The sequence below is a fragment of the Polypterus senegalus genome, chromosome 2 (genome assembly GCF_016835505.1).
Source record: "Polypterus senegalus isolate Bchr_013 chromosome 2, ASM1683550v1, whole genome shotgun sequence".
NCBI lineage: Eukaryota > Metazoa > Chordata > Cladistia > Polypteriformes > Polypteridae > Polypterus > Polypterus senegalus.
The window spans coordinates 145,538,625-145,554,845 of record NC_053155.1 but is presented as its reverse complement, the minus strand read 5'-3'; the positions used below and the strand labels follow the sequence as shown (position 1 = coordinate 145,554,845).

Here is a 16,221-nt window from a genome sequence, read left to right as displayed (position 1 = left end):
TCCGTGTATGCTGGTAATTGCTGTTATCGCGTTGCAGAATTCCTGCTTGTGGATTTGTTAAACTAAAAATCTTATTGGCCTTCTCTCTGTTTTCATAATATGATGTCATGATTTAAAGATGAGCTGTTCCATTTCTTTAGTAGTCAAGAGGTTAAATTGTGATTGTAAAACCTGTCTTTTCCTATAAAGTGCCTGGAGTCCTGGCATATTCTAGATCTATTTTGGCATTTAATTGATTAACTCAGATGCCCTCTTGGTTTCCAATTTGTTTTTGTGAGAAGGATATGAAATAATCTGTCCTCTTAAAAATGCCTTCAGAGTTTCCCAGCGTATGGGGATGCATTTGTCTCCAGAAAATAATCAATTTGCTTGGATATTAGTTCTTCACAGTGCTCATCAGCTAATGACGAGGGGGTGAAGATGCCAGCTAAGAGATGAGTGTGTAGGACATATTAAGTTAAGCTCCATGATTGGAGGAGCATAGACGGAGATGACAATAGCGTTGTACTTACATGATTTGATAATGGGCAAAACATTTTTGTCTATGAAGAAATAATCAATTCTTGAGTAACAATGAGGAACTTGTTTGAAAAAAGTTAGGATTTAAAAACCTCCATGGGTCTGATAAGTTCTTATCCATTACAAACTGTTTAATTATTTTTTTTTTTAGTATTAGATGTTATCGCCACTATAGCTGAAGACCTAGGGCTGGATTTAAAGCACAATTAAAATCTCCTGTCATTATAATTTTATGAGAAACAGATGTGAATACATTTTGGATGAAATCTCTATCATCCATGTTAGGTGCATAAATAATTATCAGAGTCACTTTAGTATTAAATAAATTGCCCATCACCAAGACATGTCGATTACTTCTGACGCTAGAAAGAGGACAGTTCTGTGTATTAAGGTTCCCAGATCCCTAATTTTCTTTGTATAGCTGAAGTGAAAAATTTGGCCAATCCAATCCTTTTGCAGCTGAAACTGGTCCTTACTTATTATATGATTCTCCTATAAAAATACTATCTTGGCATTTAAACCTGTTAAGTGAATGAATGCTTTCTCTTTATTTCATGATTGAGACCTTTGACATTCCAGCTTACAAAGTTCACTGATTGGTCATAAAAGCATTGCTTCTGAACTTATATTGATATTTTGTAGTCTTAAATTAAGGTGGTACATTTTTACACATGATAGCTTTGACCTAGATTTCATATTATTGCTAGGTTTTATGGCTATGAAGCCTATTGTTGTGTTGGCATTAACTGTTATACAGGTAGAAAGTATAAATAAGAAAGAGCAAAGCTCTTGTTCTCTCTCTCTCTCCCCCCAATGCCCCACCCTCAAATTTTGCATCCCCAAGTGATGCAGACCACATTTCACAAAGTCCGGTCCTCTGACATGTCAAGTGGGACAGAGCACACACCCGAGAGTGCTGCCAAAAGGATTACCAGGGACAACTGGAGTGCTTCCAGCTGCTCATGCAGCACTTCCGCCACACCAGGAAGTGCTGCAGGACTATCATCAGTGGGCACCTGGAGCACATCCGGGTGGATATAAAAGAGGTCGCCTTCCTCCAGTCGTGAGCCGGAGTCGGGAAGAGGAGGACAAAGCTCGGAAGAGAGGAGCAGAGGCAGAGAAAGGAAGGATTGTTGAGAGGCCTGGACTTAGGGGTGTTTAGTGCAAGGGCACTGTGTGCTGTGCGGGACTTTATTGGTATAAATAGTGTAAATAAAAAACGTGTGTGTTGGACTTATCAGTGTCTGCCTGTCTGTGTCCGGGCTGAACTTCCACAAAGGGAAAATAAACCCCCCCTATAAATAACTAGTTACTTTGTAGTTGCCAAGAAATATATACTGTATATTCATTGAAAGAGATTTCCTTTTCTCTACCGCAGCATTGATCCTCCTGCCTATCTCCATCCTGCCTCTATCACTTCATTTTACCTCCATTGGCTCTCTCCTTCAGGCCAACACATCGTCCATTTTTGTCTCCATGGCTTACCCTGTAGGTCTCACAGTCACTCAGTCACTGTGGTCCCTTCTAGCAACAGCTTCCATCTCATGATTGCTCTTTCAGTGCGTCTTCCGCAACTCCAAAAGTTACCTCCTTCTGTCTTCCTTATACAAAACACAAAAACTTGGAGCTTACTGGATCCCAAGGGAGATCTCATTTGTGCCCCAGTACCCCTTAGCTGTTCAGTAGGAAATGGATCTGTCCCGAGAACGACAGTCTATCATTCATACGTGGGCCCACTCTCCTCTGTACTGACAGAGTACTGCCTTCACCTTCTGCTTGGTTACTTTCTATCTACTATAAAAGGAATGATAACCACAAACAAAATACTACAAATGGTCACAAACTAACAATAAGTTAAAAAATACATGTACAGTAAATCATTGTGCTTACAAAGTTCCAATCTTGGGGCACACTACAATGAAGCTGCGGTGTGGGACTGGATCGTTCCATTGTTGGAAGTCACAGCACCAGGTGCACCTGGAATAACTTTTTTGCTTCTGTTCTCTGTGCAGATGCTTTGTACTTTTTTTCTTCCATGAAGAACACCTTGTAAATAATAATAAATGTTTTGTTATTATTATTACTTCACTGGGTCACATGTGTTTTCATTCACTCTGAAGGGAAGAGCTTGCGCAAGGTTTGTTTTGAGATCTGTACCTGGGCATTTGGCTAATTTTGTGTGCAAATTAGCCATGTGGCACTAAGCAGCCAGCACCAGGGATCAGTCTTATATTTTCAGTGGTAGTACTCATAATATTCTCGTTATAGTTAGCTAATATACAGTATGCATGCATGCATGAAGGTTCTGTGCATAGGTGCTACAGCTCTGTGATGTCACATATTTGCTTCACAAAGCATCATGGGGCACTGGAAAAAACCTTTGATTAAACTGGCCGTAGGGCAAATTTTCAGAAAAACATTCAGTGAACAAGGTCACTGGTGAATGTAGCATATTTGCTGCAAAAAACACTTTGGTAAATTTTGCAGGTCAACACTAATTATTAATCAATTTCAAATGCATGCAGATACGGCTCTTCATTAGCTACTTCTAGTAGTCCAATTTGGTGTTTGGTTGTGATCTGTTGCAATGAACTGATGCCTCATCTAGTGTGATTTCTTAACTTTTGCCTGACAGCATAATGGTGCAATGATGTAGTCAAAAGTTTAATATTTACTGCCTTTTTATTTTTATGTTCTATTCATTGTTTTACCCCATTTGTCTGTCTCTTGAGATGATGATGTAATGGTTCCACCTTTTTGGATCTTTTGCTTCCATAATGCTACACATTAGAAAGTGAGCTATAAGTGAGTGTGGGAGTAACATTGTAGGGTGTAACTTTGTAGTTTTGGCAGCCAACTTTTTAAATCCACAGTGCACTGTGTGTTCTGTCATTTCAAAAAGAGGACTTTTAATTTTACTTGGCAAAATTAGTTCCTTCTTAATGCACATTTGGAAGTTTGGATTTAACTTTGTTTTGTTTGCTACCTCAATTTCATCAAGTCTATTTATTTTTTTTTATATTTTATTTTTTTTTTAGGTTTTTGTGTGTTCAACCTTTGTGCTGTCCCACTTTCTTGATTTGCCAGTAGAATAACCCCACATTACTTTTGTAAATATTCCTTGACCCAGAAGTATATTAAGTGGCTTTTCACAATCTTATATATTATATTATGTCTTGTGTTCCATTATAGACTGTTTTGTGCAACAGTTGAGTGAAGATTCCATATTAATTGAAAGTTAAAAAAATGTTAACATTCAAAGCATACAATATAACTTACCACTTTTTATCTTTTCTGGCATTTTAACAATTTAGTCATACCAATTGCATTTGAACTTTTACATTTGTATTCATTGTAAATATTGCTGATGCTGGAACAAGTAACACAGTAACAACATAGTGTGCAGCAGTCAGTCTGACTTGGTTCATTTTCTACATTTTGAATTTAGCCAAATCTTAGATAAGAAATTAAACAGCTTGTTGGGTCCTATTTTAATGATCTTTATAAATCACTGTGCTGCAACAAAAGTTCTGTCATTTTTAAAATCAATGAAACAAAACATGCAAGAAATGTAGATACAACAATATTAGCATTTACAAGATAAAAGTTTTGTAGTTTCCATAAAAATGTTATATTTAGTTGTGTATTGAAGACATCCATTACATTTATTAGAAACAAATCTGAAATTTCTTATCAATAAAATTCTTATTTATAAAGGTCCTAAAAGAGAAAGGGGAAAAATAGCCTGCAACCAGGTTTCAAAATATGTTAAAAATACAGCATATATTACTTGGTGTTAATATTAACAAGTAATGGATTGACACTCTGGCCAAGGCTAGTGCCTATCCTGCCACCCAATAATCTGTTTTGCTAAACAGCTTAGCAAGTAGGATTTTAATCAGCAAGCAGAAAAGAAGTTAGAAACCAGGCCAAAACTATAAACTAAAAAAAAGAAAACTGATTTGTCATCTAACCAGAAATGAAGTGTTAACTCATAGTCTTTTAATCAGGAATACGCTGCTAAGCACACTCACAAATCTTTTAACCTTTTGACATAATCTTGGATGAACCTGGAAATGCATGGCATTGAACTTTTATTCTTTTGCACTGATGACAGTGGCATCATGAGAAGGTGTTGAAAAAAGATGCAAATGATTCCCAACTACAGTGAAACAAGATAGAATCAAAAAACTGATATGAGAATTTGATTCAGAGATTCCAAAAACCATAACAACTACTTATTTCAGTTTTATAAATTCGTCCACATGAGAAATAATGTAGTAATGCAAAATATTAAAAACACAATCCCAAATTAAATTGAAATGTGTGGATGAATTTAATAAAGGTATGGATGAAGGATGAGTTTTCTAATTACTTTAGCCTTCATCAAATGAAGCATATGCGATTCAACTTCGTAGGTCTCTTTACAACACTTTTGTGACAAGAACTTATAATGTCTTATGTTGTACATTCCTTGTGATCACTACATACAGTGCTTGGTGAACTGAGAGTAATCTGAGGGGATGGCAGTTCATTAAGACTTTAGCCTCGCATCCACACCTACAAATAAAAACACATTAATTTCATCAAAGACTATTTAGATTCTGCCTAAAGTTTAAAAAATGAAAAATCCAAAGAGCACATATCAGGTGATATACTAAAAAGTTGTTCACAAATCATGAAGTAGACATGACCTCAGTGACACACATGTGTTGTGATAATTGCTGGACAAGGACTTCACATATCCATATGACCTGCAACGTCAATGACAACTTCCAATATATGGATGGAAAGCTTTCTTGATATCAATGCATTGCTAACAAAAGCATCTTGTCATTTTTTTCAGAAATTGCTGAATTGTGTTCCTTACAGGAGGCATTGCAATGGGATATTGTACCAAGAGTTCTTCATGTGTTAGCATAAAGCAGCATGAAATCAACATATAATTCAATAGTTGAAATATGCTTTTCCAATGAATAAGATATGTCTCCTCTTTAGCAAGCAGATAAATGTACTAAGGTCAGGATGGGGAGCATGCGCTGGTACAGTGCATTGCCACACCCACCACATGAAGAAACAGCTCGGGATCCTGGTTGGCAACCCCCCAGGCAGACATGCAGTCCAGTCCCAACCTCCAGAATTGACCTTCTATCTGCTGCAGCCAGGTGTTATTTGGGTGTCCCCTGGGCCTGCTTCAGCCACTTGGGTCTTCAACAATGAGGATCCTGCAACCTAGATCACCCTTGGGGAATCGTGCCACATGGCCATAGTGCCGCAACTGACGCTCCCACACAATGCAGGTAATGTGCCTCATTCGGGACTCCAAGAGCAACTGCTCATTTGACACAAAGTCAAACCAATGGTAAATAAGGATTCTCCGAAGAGACACAGTACCGAAGCAGTCCAGTCTTCATCTCAGGTCATGGGATAGCGTCCATGTCTTGCAACCATATAGCAAGACAGGAAGCACCAGAACTTTAAAGACTTGGACCTTTGTCCTTTTGCATAGATATCGGGAGAGTCACACATCCCTTTCCAGTTACCTCATGACACTCCCATGCTCTCCCAATCCATCTACTGATTTCATAGGAAGAGTCGCCATGAATGTCACAGCCAAGGTAAATAAACCTCTTCACAAGGTCGACACTCTCTCCACAGACAAATACACAGCTGATAGCTCTGCCGAAGAGGTCATTAAAGGCCTGGATCTTGGTTTTTATCCAGGACACTTGCAAGCCCAGACGCTCAGACTCCTTGTTCAGGAGCTCGAGAGCCCCATTCAGAGCCTCTATTGACTCCACGAAAATCACAGCATTATCGGCAAAATCAAGATCAGTGAATCTTTCATCACCTGACAGATGACCCACAGCTGCTGGACCCCGTGACCTTGCCCAGCACCCAGTCCATGCAAACATTGAACAGAGTAGGAGCAAGAACACACCCCTGACGAACCCCAGAATCAACTGGGAAAAACACAGTTGTGTTTTAAATGTATAAGTTGTGTTATTAATGTGCTAAGATAGCTAATAAATGTGCACAGAGACATTCTTCAAACTTAGTGTGACTAAATTTACTGCTGCTAAAACAGGGCCACCCAGTAGTTCAAGAATTAATGATGAACTCTACCCTTATTTCAAGAAAGGCTGTAAATTATGTATAAAACAGAGGAGATGCTATTTGTCATTCTGATGTGTAAATGATTGGGGGCTGATTCTTTCACAACCAGAATCATTGACTGGCATTTCTCTGAGGTATTTGTAGAACATTTTAGATTTACTTAATAGTTATTCACCAGTTAATCTGTTCATTTTTCAAGCCTATATCCCAATAATGTTAGGCCATGGCAGGACCTTAATCTAGACAAACCTATCAGTGGGCACACTCAATCATACAAACTCCCTCATGTCTACAGGAGTCAATAATCCATCTAAATGTTCTGCTTTAGGAGTGTAAAAATATCTGGATTAACTTAAAAAAAATAAATATCAAAATTAAGGGAATGCCAAAACAGAAACTAGGCATGACAAGGCCCAATTCCAACTGAAGATTTTTGGTACTGTAAGCACTGCACAACCACTCAATCCTGGTTCTATATAAATTCAGTTTTAAGATGTTTGTATATCTGAACCGGTTTTCATGAACTTTTGAGTGTCTGTATAATATAGGCTATGTGGCATATCTGGAAGAGAGGGGAACTCAAAAACCACAACAGATGTGGGGGCTACAATTATCATAAGACAGCAGGGGGCTAATGGAAGGATAAAGTCATCAACTTTTGTTCTAGTCAAAGCGGGATCTCATCTAAGTCAATAGGTACAGCATTTTCTTCTCAACTAATCATGGTGTAAATGTTATTGTTTCGATTAATTACAGCTTTGACTAAGGCTACACCCACACTACTACATTTCATTTAAAAACACAGACATTAGTCTCCATCTCCACACTATCCTGGTATTTTTAAAAACAGAAACTTTTGAAAATTCTCTCCAGAGCCATATACTTCTGAAAATGCCAGCTCAGCATTACAATGTAGACAGGCGAAAACATAGATGTTCAAAAATATGAAGACTCTAATTGTGATCTTATTTGTTCAGACTTAATACATAGCGATTCCCTGATTGAATCCTCATTACATTCCCTCATTCCCTGATTTCTCACCCTTAACAGAGAAAATCATATTCCCAAACAGTGGACATAAAACAGTTGCTTTCTAAGGAATTTCTTATGTCATTTACCTTCTATGAATGAAAATTATATTTTGTACAGTTTGAATGCTGCATACATGCGCAAAAGGAAAATTATTTACTGGTCACTACAGTTTAATAATAACTACCCTGGCTGATGGTTTCACCACCCCTTTCAAGGATCTGATATGCACATGCCCAGTGTAGGCGAATGTCTACACCATATGTATTTTGACCATTTTAGTGTGTACAAGAGATGCTTTCATAAACAATTTTAAAATGCAAATTTGGATAGAAATTGTTTTTGTTTAATTGAAAACATAGCAATTAGGACATAGCCTAAGAGCACGTTTTTTTTTTTTGTCTCATAATAGAGTGTGTTTAGCCATGGTGAGTTACCAAAATATTTGGGCAGTGGTGGGTACTTCAGTTGATATCCCTAAAGATTACATTTCACCATCTCATGAGTGAGTTCCAGGAAGAATATGTATGACAGAAAGACACAAATGTTTTACTCTTGGCTTCAATTTCATAATGTTGTATCACCTCCTACTTAAAGGAGGTGGAAACTTCGCTTCATCTTGACAAGCAAGTTATCTTAGCATTTTGTTATGCAAAGAACATGAAGCAACTTGAGTGATGCAGATTCTGCAGTTACATTCTTACAAATTTTAAGTCCTTGATGGGATCCTTGCCTCTGATTCAGCTGAAGAATCATTCTACAAACCCCATCCATGGTTTTTGTTGTACCAAGTGGTTTAACTCCCATGACCATTAACATGGCAAGTTTGGAAAAGAGATGAATGAATGGAAATGGTTTAGAAGAAATTCTTTTATTTGATTATGACAGTCTTTGGGTAGCCAATTTCATACATTAAGATGTGTATACATGGATTTGTATATTATATTTATAGAGTATACAGCATGATAAGCTGCCGTTTGTAAAGTTCTACCTTTCTTTGATACAGTGCAACCGTTGTTCAGAGTAAAGAAGTTTTCTGGACTATGCTCAAATCACCTGAGCTTCTTCTTGGTAAGTATGTCCCAAAATTATATTTTAAGAGGAGACATGGAGATACAATGGAGGAAATGTAGAAACTATCAATTATTTTCTATCATGTTCTTCAGTAAGATTCAGAAAAAAGAGAAACAAGAACTACACATCAAGTTATGGACACTTTAAAAACAGGAAATAATGTTTGGAAAATACCAGGAAACATGGTACACTGATGATTAGATTACAGAAAAGGCATAAGAAATTTTAAATTGCCTTTCTCTCTCCACTCACTGTGTCTCTCACATCTGTGTTGATCCAATTACTTACAGGCTGCTAAGATAATGTAGTATAGCCTTGAACCATTTCTGGTACTGGAGTTTTGGGGTATACACCAACTTTAGCACTGCAATGATCTTCCGTTGTGATAGTAACCATCACAAAAATGGTGCTGGGCTCATAAGCACCTGGGTAAAGTGGATGGTAGGATTTCAAAATTTGAATATTACCAATGTAATAATATATATTTGCCTGTATTATAGACACCAGACATTTTTATTACATTATCTGTCATTCTCCCAAGTACTAAGATAATGTTTATTTAATAGTTATTTCACTGCCACAATGGTGGAATATTATTACCATAGCCTCAAAGTTCTCGGAGACTTGCATCAAATTCTGCCCTGGTTGCGGTCTGTGTGGAAGTTACATATTATCCTCATGGTGGTGTGAGTTCTCCTTCAGGAACTCCACTTTTTCTCCCACCTTCCAAAGATTCCCATATGAGATTAACTGTCCGTTCTAAACTCTGCCCTGCAGAGTTGATGCCAACCCTGCACCCAAAGCTGTCAAGTTATGATCCTGTTTCCCATGGCCCTGAGCTGAATTAATTGGGTTAAGTAATGGATTGATTGCTGAATGAAGCCTACCTGGGGGGGGGGGTCTCCAATGACCTCTGATCTGTTTTTAACATTTCTGATCTGTCCCAAAGCTGGGAAAACACATTAAGAGACATTGTTGCAAAAATATTGACATGTCAGTGTGTCATTTGTTGGAATTTGTTCATATTGCTTTGAGAAAGCCTGATTCTGCAGTGTCTATGATAGATTAAGATGTGACTATACTCAGCATTTCACCTACTTTAGGTTACTGAGGATTTACTTAATTTTCTCTCAGTAAATAACAGATTTGTTATTATGAGTCCCATGTTGTGGGTCATTCTGTATACTAAATACCCTACTGAATATCCTTGTGAAGAGCGAATGACTTTCAGCAGGTACACTTACATCTCACTTGTGATAGGATACCATTTATACATTAGATATTATCTGTAACACTTTCAGAGGTCAATTGCAAAATGACCAGAAGCACACACTTTTGTTCCTTCATAAATGTAGGGCATTCAAATTAAATTTGAAAAGCAAAATCCCATCTATGCTTTTTCTGAAATCAAAGTTGGTCTTAAATGGGGGCATTTTAGTGTTTCCTTGCCTGTTTTGCTTACACAAGGTGGGTCAGATCTGATTATATTTTATGCAGATTCTCAAGGTGTATTTATAATACTGAAAGGGCTATGAAGACAAAGCAGGTATCATCCTCCATACAGAAACCTACCTATGATTCATTTTACATTGCAGCAGGAACTCCTCTCTGTTTCCCTGTGTTTTGAACACAATAAATACAGAGCTTTACACACACAAAGAAAAAAAAGTGGAAAACAACACATATGGTGATAGTTATTTAGAAAACATCAATAAGTTTCTTACTTAAAACACATTTTCCACTTTTTAAAACTGTGGCCAAAACTTCAATCCATCCATTTTCAGTACCTGCTTAATCCATTTTAGGTTCTTGGGTGGATAACATCTTTGTCAGCATTAGGTGGAGGGTGGGAGCCTAATTCTGTGTTGGACATCAGTACATCACAGGGTCACACTTATGTCACAATGACGTGTACTGTGTCAATTCTGAGCAGCCTAATGTATCCAGAATGGGAATCTTGCACGGGAAAATAATAAACCTAAAAATGTTATATTACAAATGGAAATAGTAGGCTATCACATTAAATTAAACAACCACCATGCTGACAGTGACCTAGCCAGAATTTGTAGAATATCTCTTGGAGCTGTAGGGCAGCAAAGTACACACTGGGCATTTTGATCTGCTTTTTGTGTTCCATATAAAAAATGCATTATTACTATTATTTGTATATGTTTGGCTGATAACTTGTATCCAAGACAACTTACAAGATTAGGATACAGTACAATTTTTACGTATTTATCTTAAAACTGGTGCAATGGATGACATGGCAGATGAGAGACATGTGGATAAAAAAATTTGACATTGCACAAGAAAGGCTCTGACAGGCAGTGAGAACAAGGCTTTGGCTGTATTGAATCACCGCCATCATGTCAGAGCAGAAGAAAGAGCACCTCCAGAGGCAATAGGCCCTCTACATGTGTTGTCTGACTTGGAAGTACAGTACATCTTATAGGAGTACCAGCTAGAGTGAGAGAGAGAGATAGAGAGAGAGAGAGAGAGGTGCCATCTAGGTCGAAGCAGATTATGTTTTATCTGGCCACTAGAGGGCAAATCTACTAGCTGTTGTATGGATTGCCCAGCTTTCTACTAAGATAGGGAGGAGGCAACATCAGAAATGGGAAATGGGAAAACCTCCTGTCAAGGCCTAGGAAGGGAAAGTTTCGAGCTATGCTGTCCCTTAAATAGTGCAGTCTGCTACAATTCTGCCTTAAGACACCTTACCCTGAAAGAGCTGTGGAAGAGTCAGAGATACAGTGGTGGTACAATACAAGAAACACATAGTTCCTACAAGTGCATGGAGAAGGCACTATATAAATACAAATATATTATTATTATTATTATTAATAATAATAATACTAACATCATACATTAAATACAACAGCAAACGATATGTACAAGGGGAGGCACAGTGGCAGTGGTAGCACTGCTGCCTTGTAGTAAAGAGACCGGGGTTCATGTTAGGTTCTCCCTGTATGGAGTTTGCATGTTCTCCCTGTGTCTGTGTGGGTTTTCTCCAGATGCTTTGGTTTCCTTCCACTGTCCAAAGACATGAAAGGTTTGGTGATTTGGAGAAGTGGCCCAAGTGTGTGCTGTGCTTTATGTGGGTGTATGCTATGTGTTTGTGTTTGTCCTATGATGGACTGGTGAACTGTCCAGGGTTTATTCCTGCCTTGGACCCTATGCTAAGATTAGAAAATGACATGACATGATGTGTACTGGAAACAATCATACAATTTTCAGTACGAGTAGCTGTTTAGTAGCCTAATAACATGAGGACAAAAACTGTCTTTGAATCTAGTGGTATGAATGCTAATAGTCCTGAAACATATGATAGAGTGGATAACGGAGAAAAAACGACTGTGCCTTTCTAAGACAGTGTGTTATATATGTTTTAAATATAAGTCAGTTGGATGGCAATAATATTCTCTGCTGACTTTACCACCCTCTGTATTGCTTTGTGGTCCTGAGTGGAGCAGTTACAGTACATTGATGTAATGCCACCAGTAGGTCAAGTGATCTTTATCTGTAAATGTTGGTGAGCAAAGATGGAGACTTCTAGATTTTCCTTAGACATTTGAGAAAGTAAAGGCTTTTCTGGTGATATTCAAAATGTGCTGTGTCCACTTTAGGTCATCATTAATGGTGACACCAAGAACTTTAAAGTTCACTACTATATGAAGTGCCTGTGTTGAGGGTCAGTGTGGAGGATATGATGTTATCAGCCCATACAAGCTGAGGTCTACTGATAGGGAAGTCCAACATCCAACTGCAGATGGTCATGAGAAGTCTCGTCATCAGCTTTGATGGTACAAATGCGTTAAATGCTGAGCTGCAGCCTGTAAACAGAGATCTGGCATAAAACTTATTATATGAATGCGCCAGAAGTGCAAAGGATATGGCATCTTCTGTGGACAAGTTGTGTTGATATGCAAACTGGAGGTGAAAGAAGGCCAGAGTTAGAAGGATTTACTTTACTTTGTTACCTTCTGTTATTGCCTTTGTTTATCCCACTCTATTATCATTTTATCTTATAAAGACATCATTTTGGTTCATTTTGAAACTCTTGATATTATTCTAGGTTCAGAAACAGGACAAGAATGGCCTCTCTTGTTCACCCTAATTACATGATCACACTTTGAATTAGAAGCACAACTGAACTGCAAACTATACCCCATTTCTTAAACAAAAGTAATTTTTCGTTACATATGAATTATAATTATACGGGGTTAAATTTATGTGCTTATTCTTTTACTTAAACTGTAAATTGTGTTAAATGATTGTTGCTAGATTGAAGTCTGTAAAAGTTAAGTAAAATACCATAGTTTGGATTTCAAATGCTAATTCTGTGCTTTTGCTTTTCAGAGAATGTGACTTTGAGTTCAAATTCTAATTCAACAATTGGCTCTGCGTCGAAGACAGCACCAGTGTCATTAACATTGATTCTGACTTGTCTTTTGAATTTCCTTTTTGTATTATGTTTCCAAAGACAGCTTTGTCCAGTATAAAGATAGTAATATTAAAGTATATAAATGTCACTTGAGAAATTTGGAATAAAATGAAACCCCAAAAAGGACTCTATCTATCTATCTATCTATCTATCTATCTATCTATCTATCTATCTATCTATCTATCTATGTCAAAAATGATGGGCTTATTAACGAACACAAAGTGAAGAAACAGTCTTATAAAGTATCAAATAAAGAAACACAAAAGTAAATCCTTACACCAGCCATGGCTTCTTTTTAGTAGAGACACTGGTTGGGGCCCTGCTGCCTTTTTTAATTAATGATTTCTTTCTGACTTCTAAAAAAACACTATACGGTTTCTTGCAAAGAAAATAATATATATATATATTTTTTAGTTTTATGTAATATATTATTTTGCAAATGAGTTACTGTACAAGGATTGCATTAAATTTCTTCCAGATGACCAAAATTACCTGATGTGCTAACAATGTAATTTAGAAAACCAAATGTTTATCACTTGATAGTCTAAGTTCAACAGCAATAACTACAAACACTGCTATAAAAGGATCTGGAATTATTGTAAATCTGATGCTATCTGATAATAAGAAAATATCTATGCCCTTGAACAATAAATGTCTTAGAACGGCTGGAGCTGAAAGGCATTGCTGAATCCCTGATATACATTTTTTGTAGTGGACGATATGCATGGGCGAGCCACCCTATCGGGATGGGTTCTTGTCCTTTACCTGGCCGGGAAACCAATGTATTGGAGAGTGCAGGGGGAACAATGGAACAAGACAACACTCTCCCCAAATACACTAGGAAGCAGCATCCCTGGGCTGTGGTGCCCATTCGAACACCTGTGGGGTATCCCAGGAAATGTAGTCCCATGGGTCAACCCAGTTAGGTCCTTTGGGTGCTGCCAAGGGGTGCTATAGGAATTTTCATTCTCTACTTCGTAGTACTTCCGAATGACCCAGAAGTACTTCCAATGGATCATATCCTAGTCGTGTTGCTTCACCCAGGCGAGTTGGAGTTGGTAGAGGAGCTGGAAAACACTCAACTGAGAGTAGCGGAGGAAACAGAGGAGAAGGAAGGGAAAGCATTGTATTGTATTGTATTGTTTTACTGTGCTATATTGTGCTCACTCAGAAGAAGCCTGTAAAAGGTACTTTGTTAATTAAAAGTATGCATTTTGAACGTGTTTGGGATTTGGTGGTGCTGTCTAATTTATGATTTTCAGGTGAATTACAGTGTGTTTGCACAAATTGATGATGAATGAGTATTGTGAATGATCAAATTGCACTCCTTACCTGAAATATTAAATAGAGAGGTCTTTATCCCAACAAATGTTTAAGATTGGCTACTGGTAAACTGAATAAGTCGGGACCTGCTACTAATCTTTTTCTTATGAGTAATCAAAATATTTTGAACATGAGTGTTGATGGAAGATTTGTTTAGTTAGGCAAATTTATATTTTACACTTGGAAATGAAAAAAAGCTTGCTGAGAAAACTCCATATTTACAACAGAGTTCATCAAAATGTACAAACAAGATCTATTGAAGGCTAAGATATCAAATAACTTCCATGTACTAAAATCTGTGTAATTGAGGGGAACTGGAATGTAAAGTTGTTCTGTAATGGATAGCAGACGCCAGTGTCACTTTCTTCAAAGGTTCCCTATATTGGTTCCATTAGCGTACATACTGAGTAGGTAGGCTTCCAAATATGCACTTTATGTTTTCATGTTATTATGTCTTGTAATTTGAGAGCATGTGAAATTTTGATCTTGAAAACAAGTTAATGAGTTCTCTGCACAGCAGAAGTGCACATCATAATTGCCACTAATTATTTCAAGCTAATGACATAATTGCCTTTGGAAACTAAACTTGTGTATGTACATAAGGAATTGCAGTAGATACTGCAATTTAATGGCCTCCCACTTCCATTCTTGGCTTGTATTATTTCTCAATAAAATTGCAGTTGTTGGGGCTTTGTGATTTTATTCATTTATTATCTTTAAAAACATGCATGATAGTTAAAAAAAAGTTCTCTGTTCAAGTTTTTGCCATTTGCTTGAAATATGAAAGCAGTTCTGACCTATGGAAAGTTCAGAAGAAATTTTCCTGTCATCATCAAGTTCAATGACAGGCAGTAGGGAGAGTTGAATGCCACTTTGTAAAGAGCTTTATATAAGGTACAATATATAATATAAATTAATACAGCCCATACATTTAAATTATCATTAAAGTATACACAATGCCCAGTGCTCTCCAGAAAAGTACAGTTGATGGGTTGAATGTTGACAGTGAAGAAAAAGTACCTAGCATTTTTAACATATCAGTTTAGGTGTGGGGTGGCAAGGTGTCAAACCTTTGCCATTGTTTCTCCAAGAATCAGCTCTATGTATTTGACGCCAAACCCCAGTTGATGTCTTTAGGAAGTTTGCACATTCCATCAGTGTCCTACAGTTTTTGTCCTCCAAGCACTCCCAAGGATGTGTGTGTTGAGCACTGTGTCAGTATAAGGATGGAATTGTGCTTTGCAATGACGTCAAGCTCTAATCAGGGGCAATTCCTGCTTTATGCCTAATGCTGCCAGGACTGGCTACAACCCTCTGTGTCACTGAATTGGATTAAGTGGTGTATTATCATGCAGTTTGTGAGACTCACCAGGCTTATCTACTCCCACCTTTGAAAATTAACACACACACACATAGATACACACACATGCACATAGTGATCCTATCCACACAAAGTCTTGAGTGGTGCCAATTGCCAGTCTCTCTGCAATATTCCATATAACATTCTCTATATGGTGTTTCACTCTCATCGGCACTAATAAATATGCAGATGTCCTCACTCCACACATTAAAGGGCAACTCTTTTTGTTATATACCACTTACCAACTAAAACTTTTCTTTCTTTTACCGCAGTTCTAATAATTGAAGAGGAACCTCAATAGCCTTGATAAGCACCGAGGGCAGGAAAGCAGCAATCTTACCACACTTGTTAT

The 16,221-nt window shown here is 37.5% G+C and overlaps 1 protein-coding gene across 1 annotated transcript in view; it reads left to right on the top strand.

The window, feature by feature from the left end:
* Positions 1 to 15,191, top strand: part of LOC120523453 (putative ferric-chelate reductase 1) — a 59,389-nt gene extending 44,198 nt beyond the window's left edge. Inside the window, exons 6-7 of the mRNA XM_039744783.1 lie at positions 8,672 to 8,736; positions 13,102 to 15,191. Of these exons, the coding sequence (XP_039600717.1) occupies positions 8,672 to 8,736; positions 13,102 to 13,244 (208 nt within the window). The 3' untranslated portion in view covers positions 13,245 to 15,191. The remainder of the gene's footprint in view (positions 1 to 8,671; positions 8,737 to 13,101) is intronic.
* The last annotated feature ends 1,030 nt before the right edge of the window (positions 15,192 to 16,221 follow it).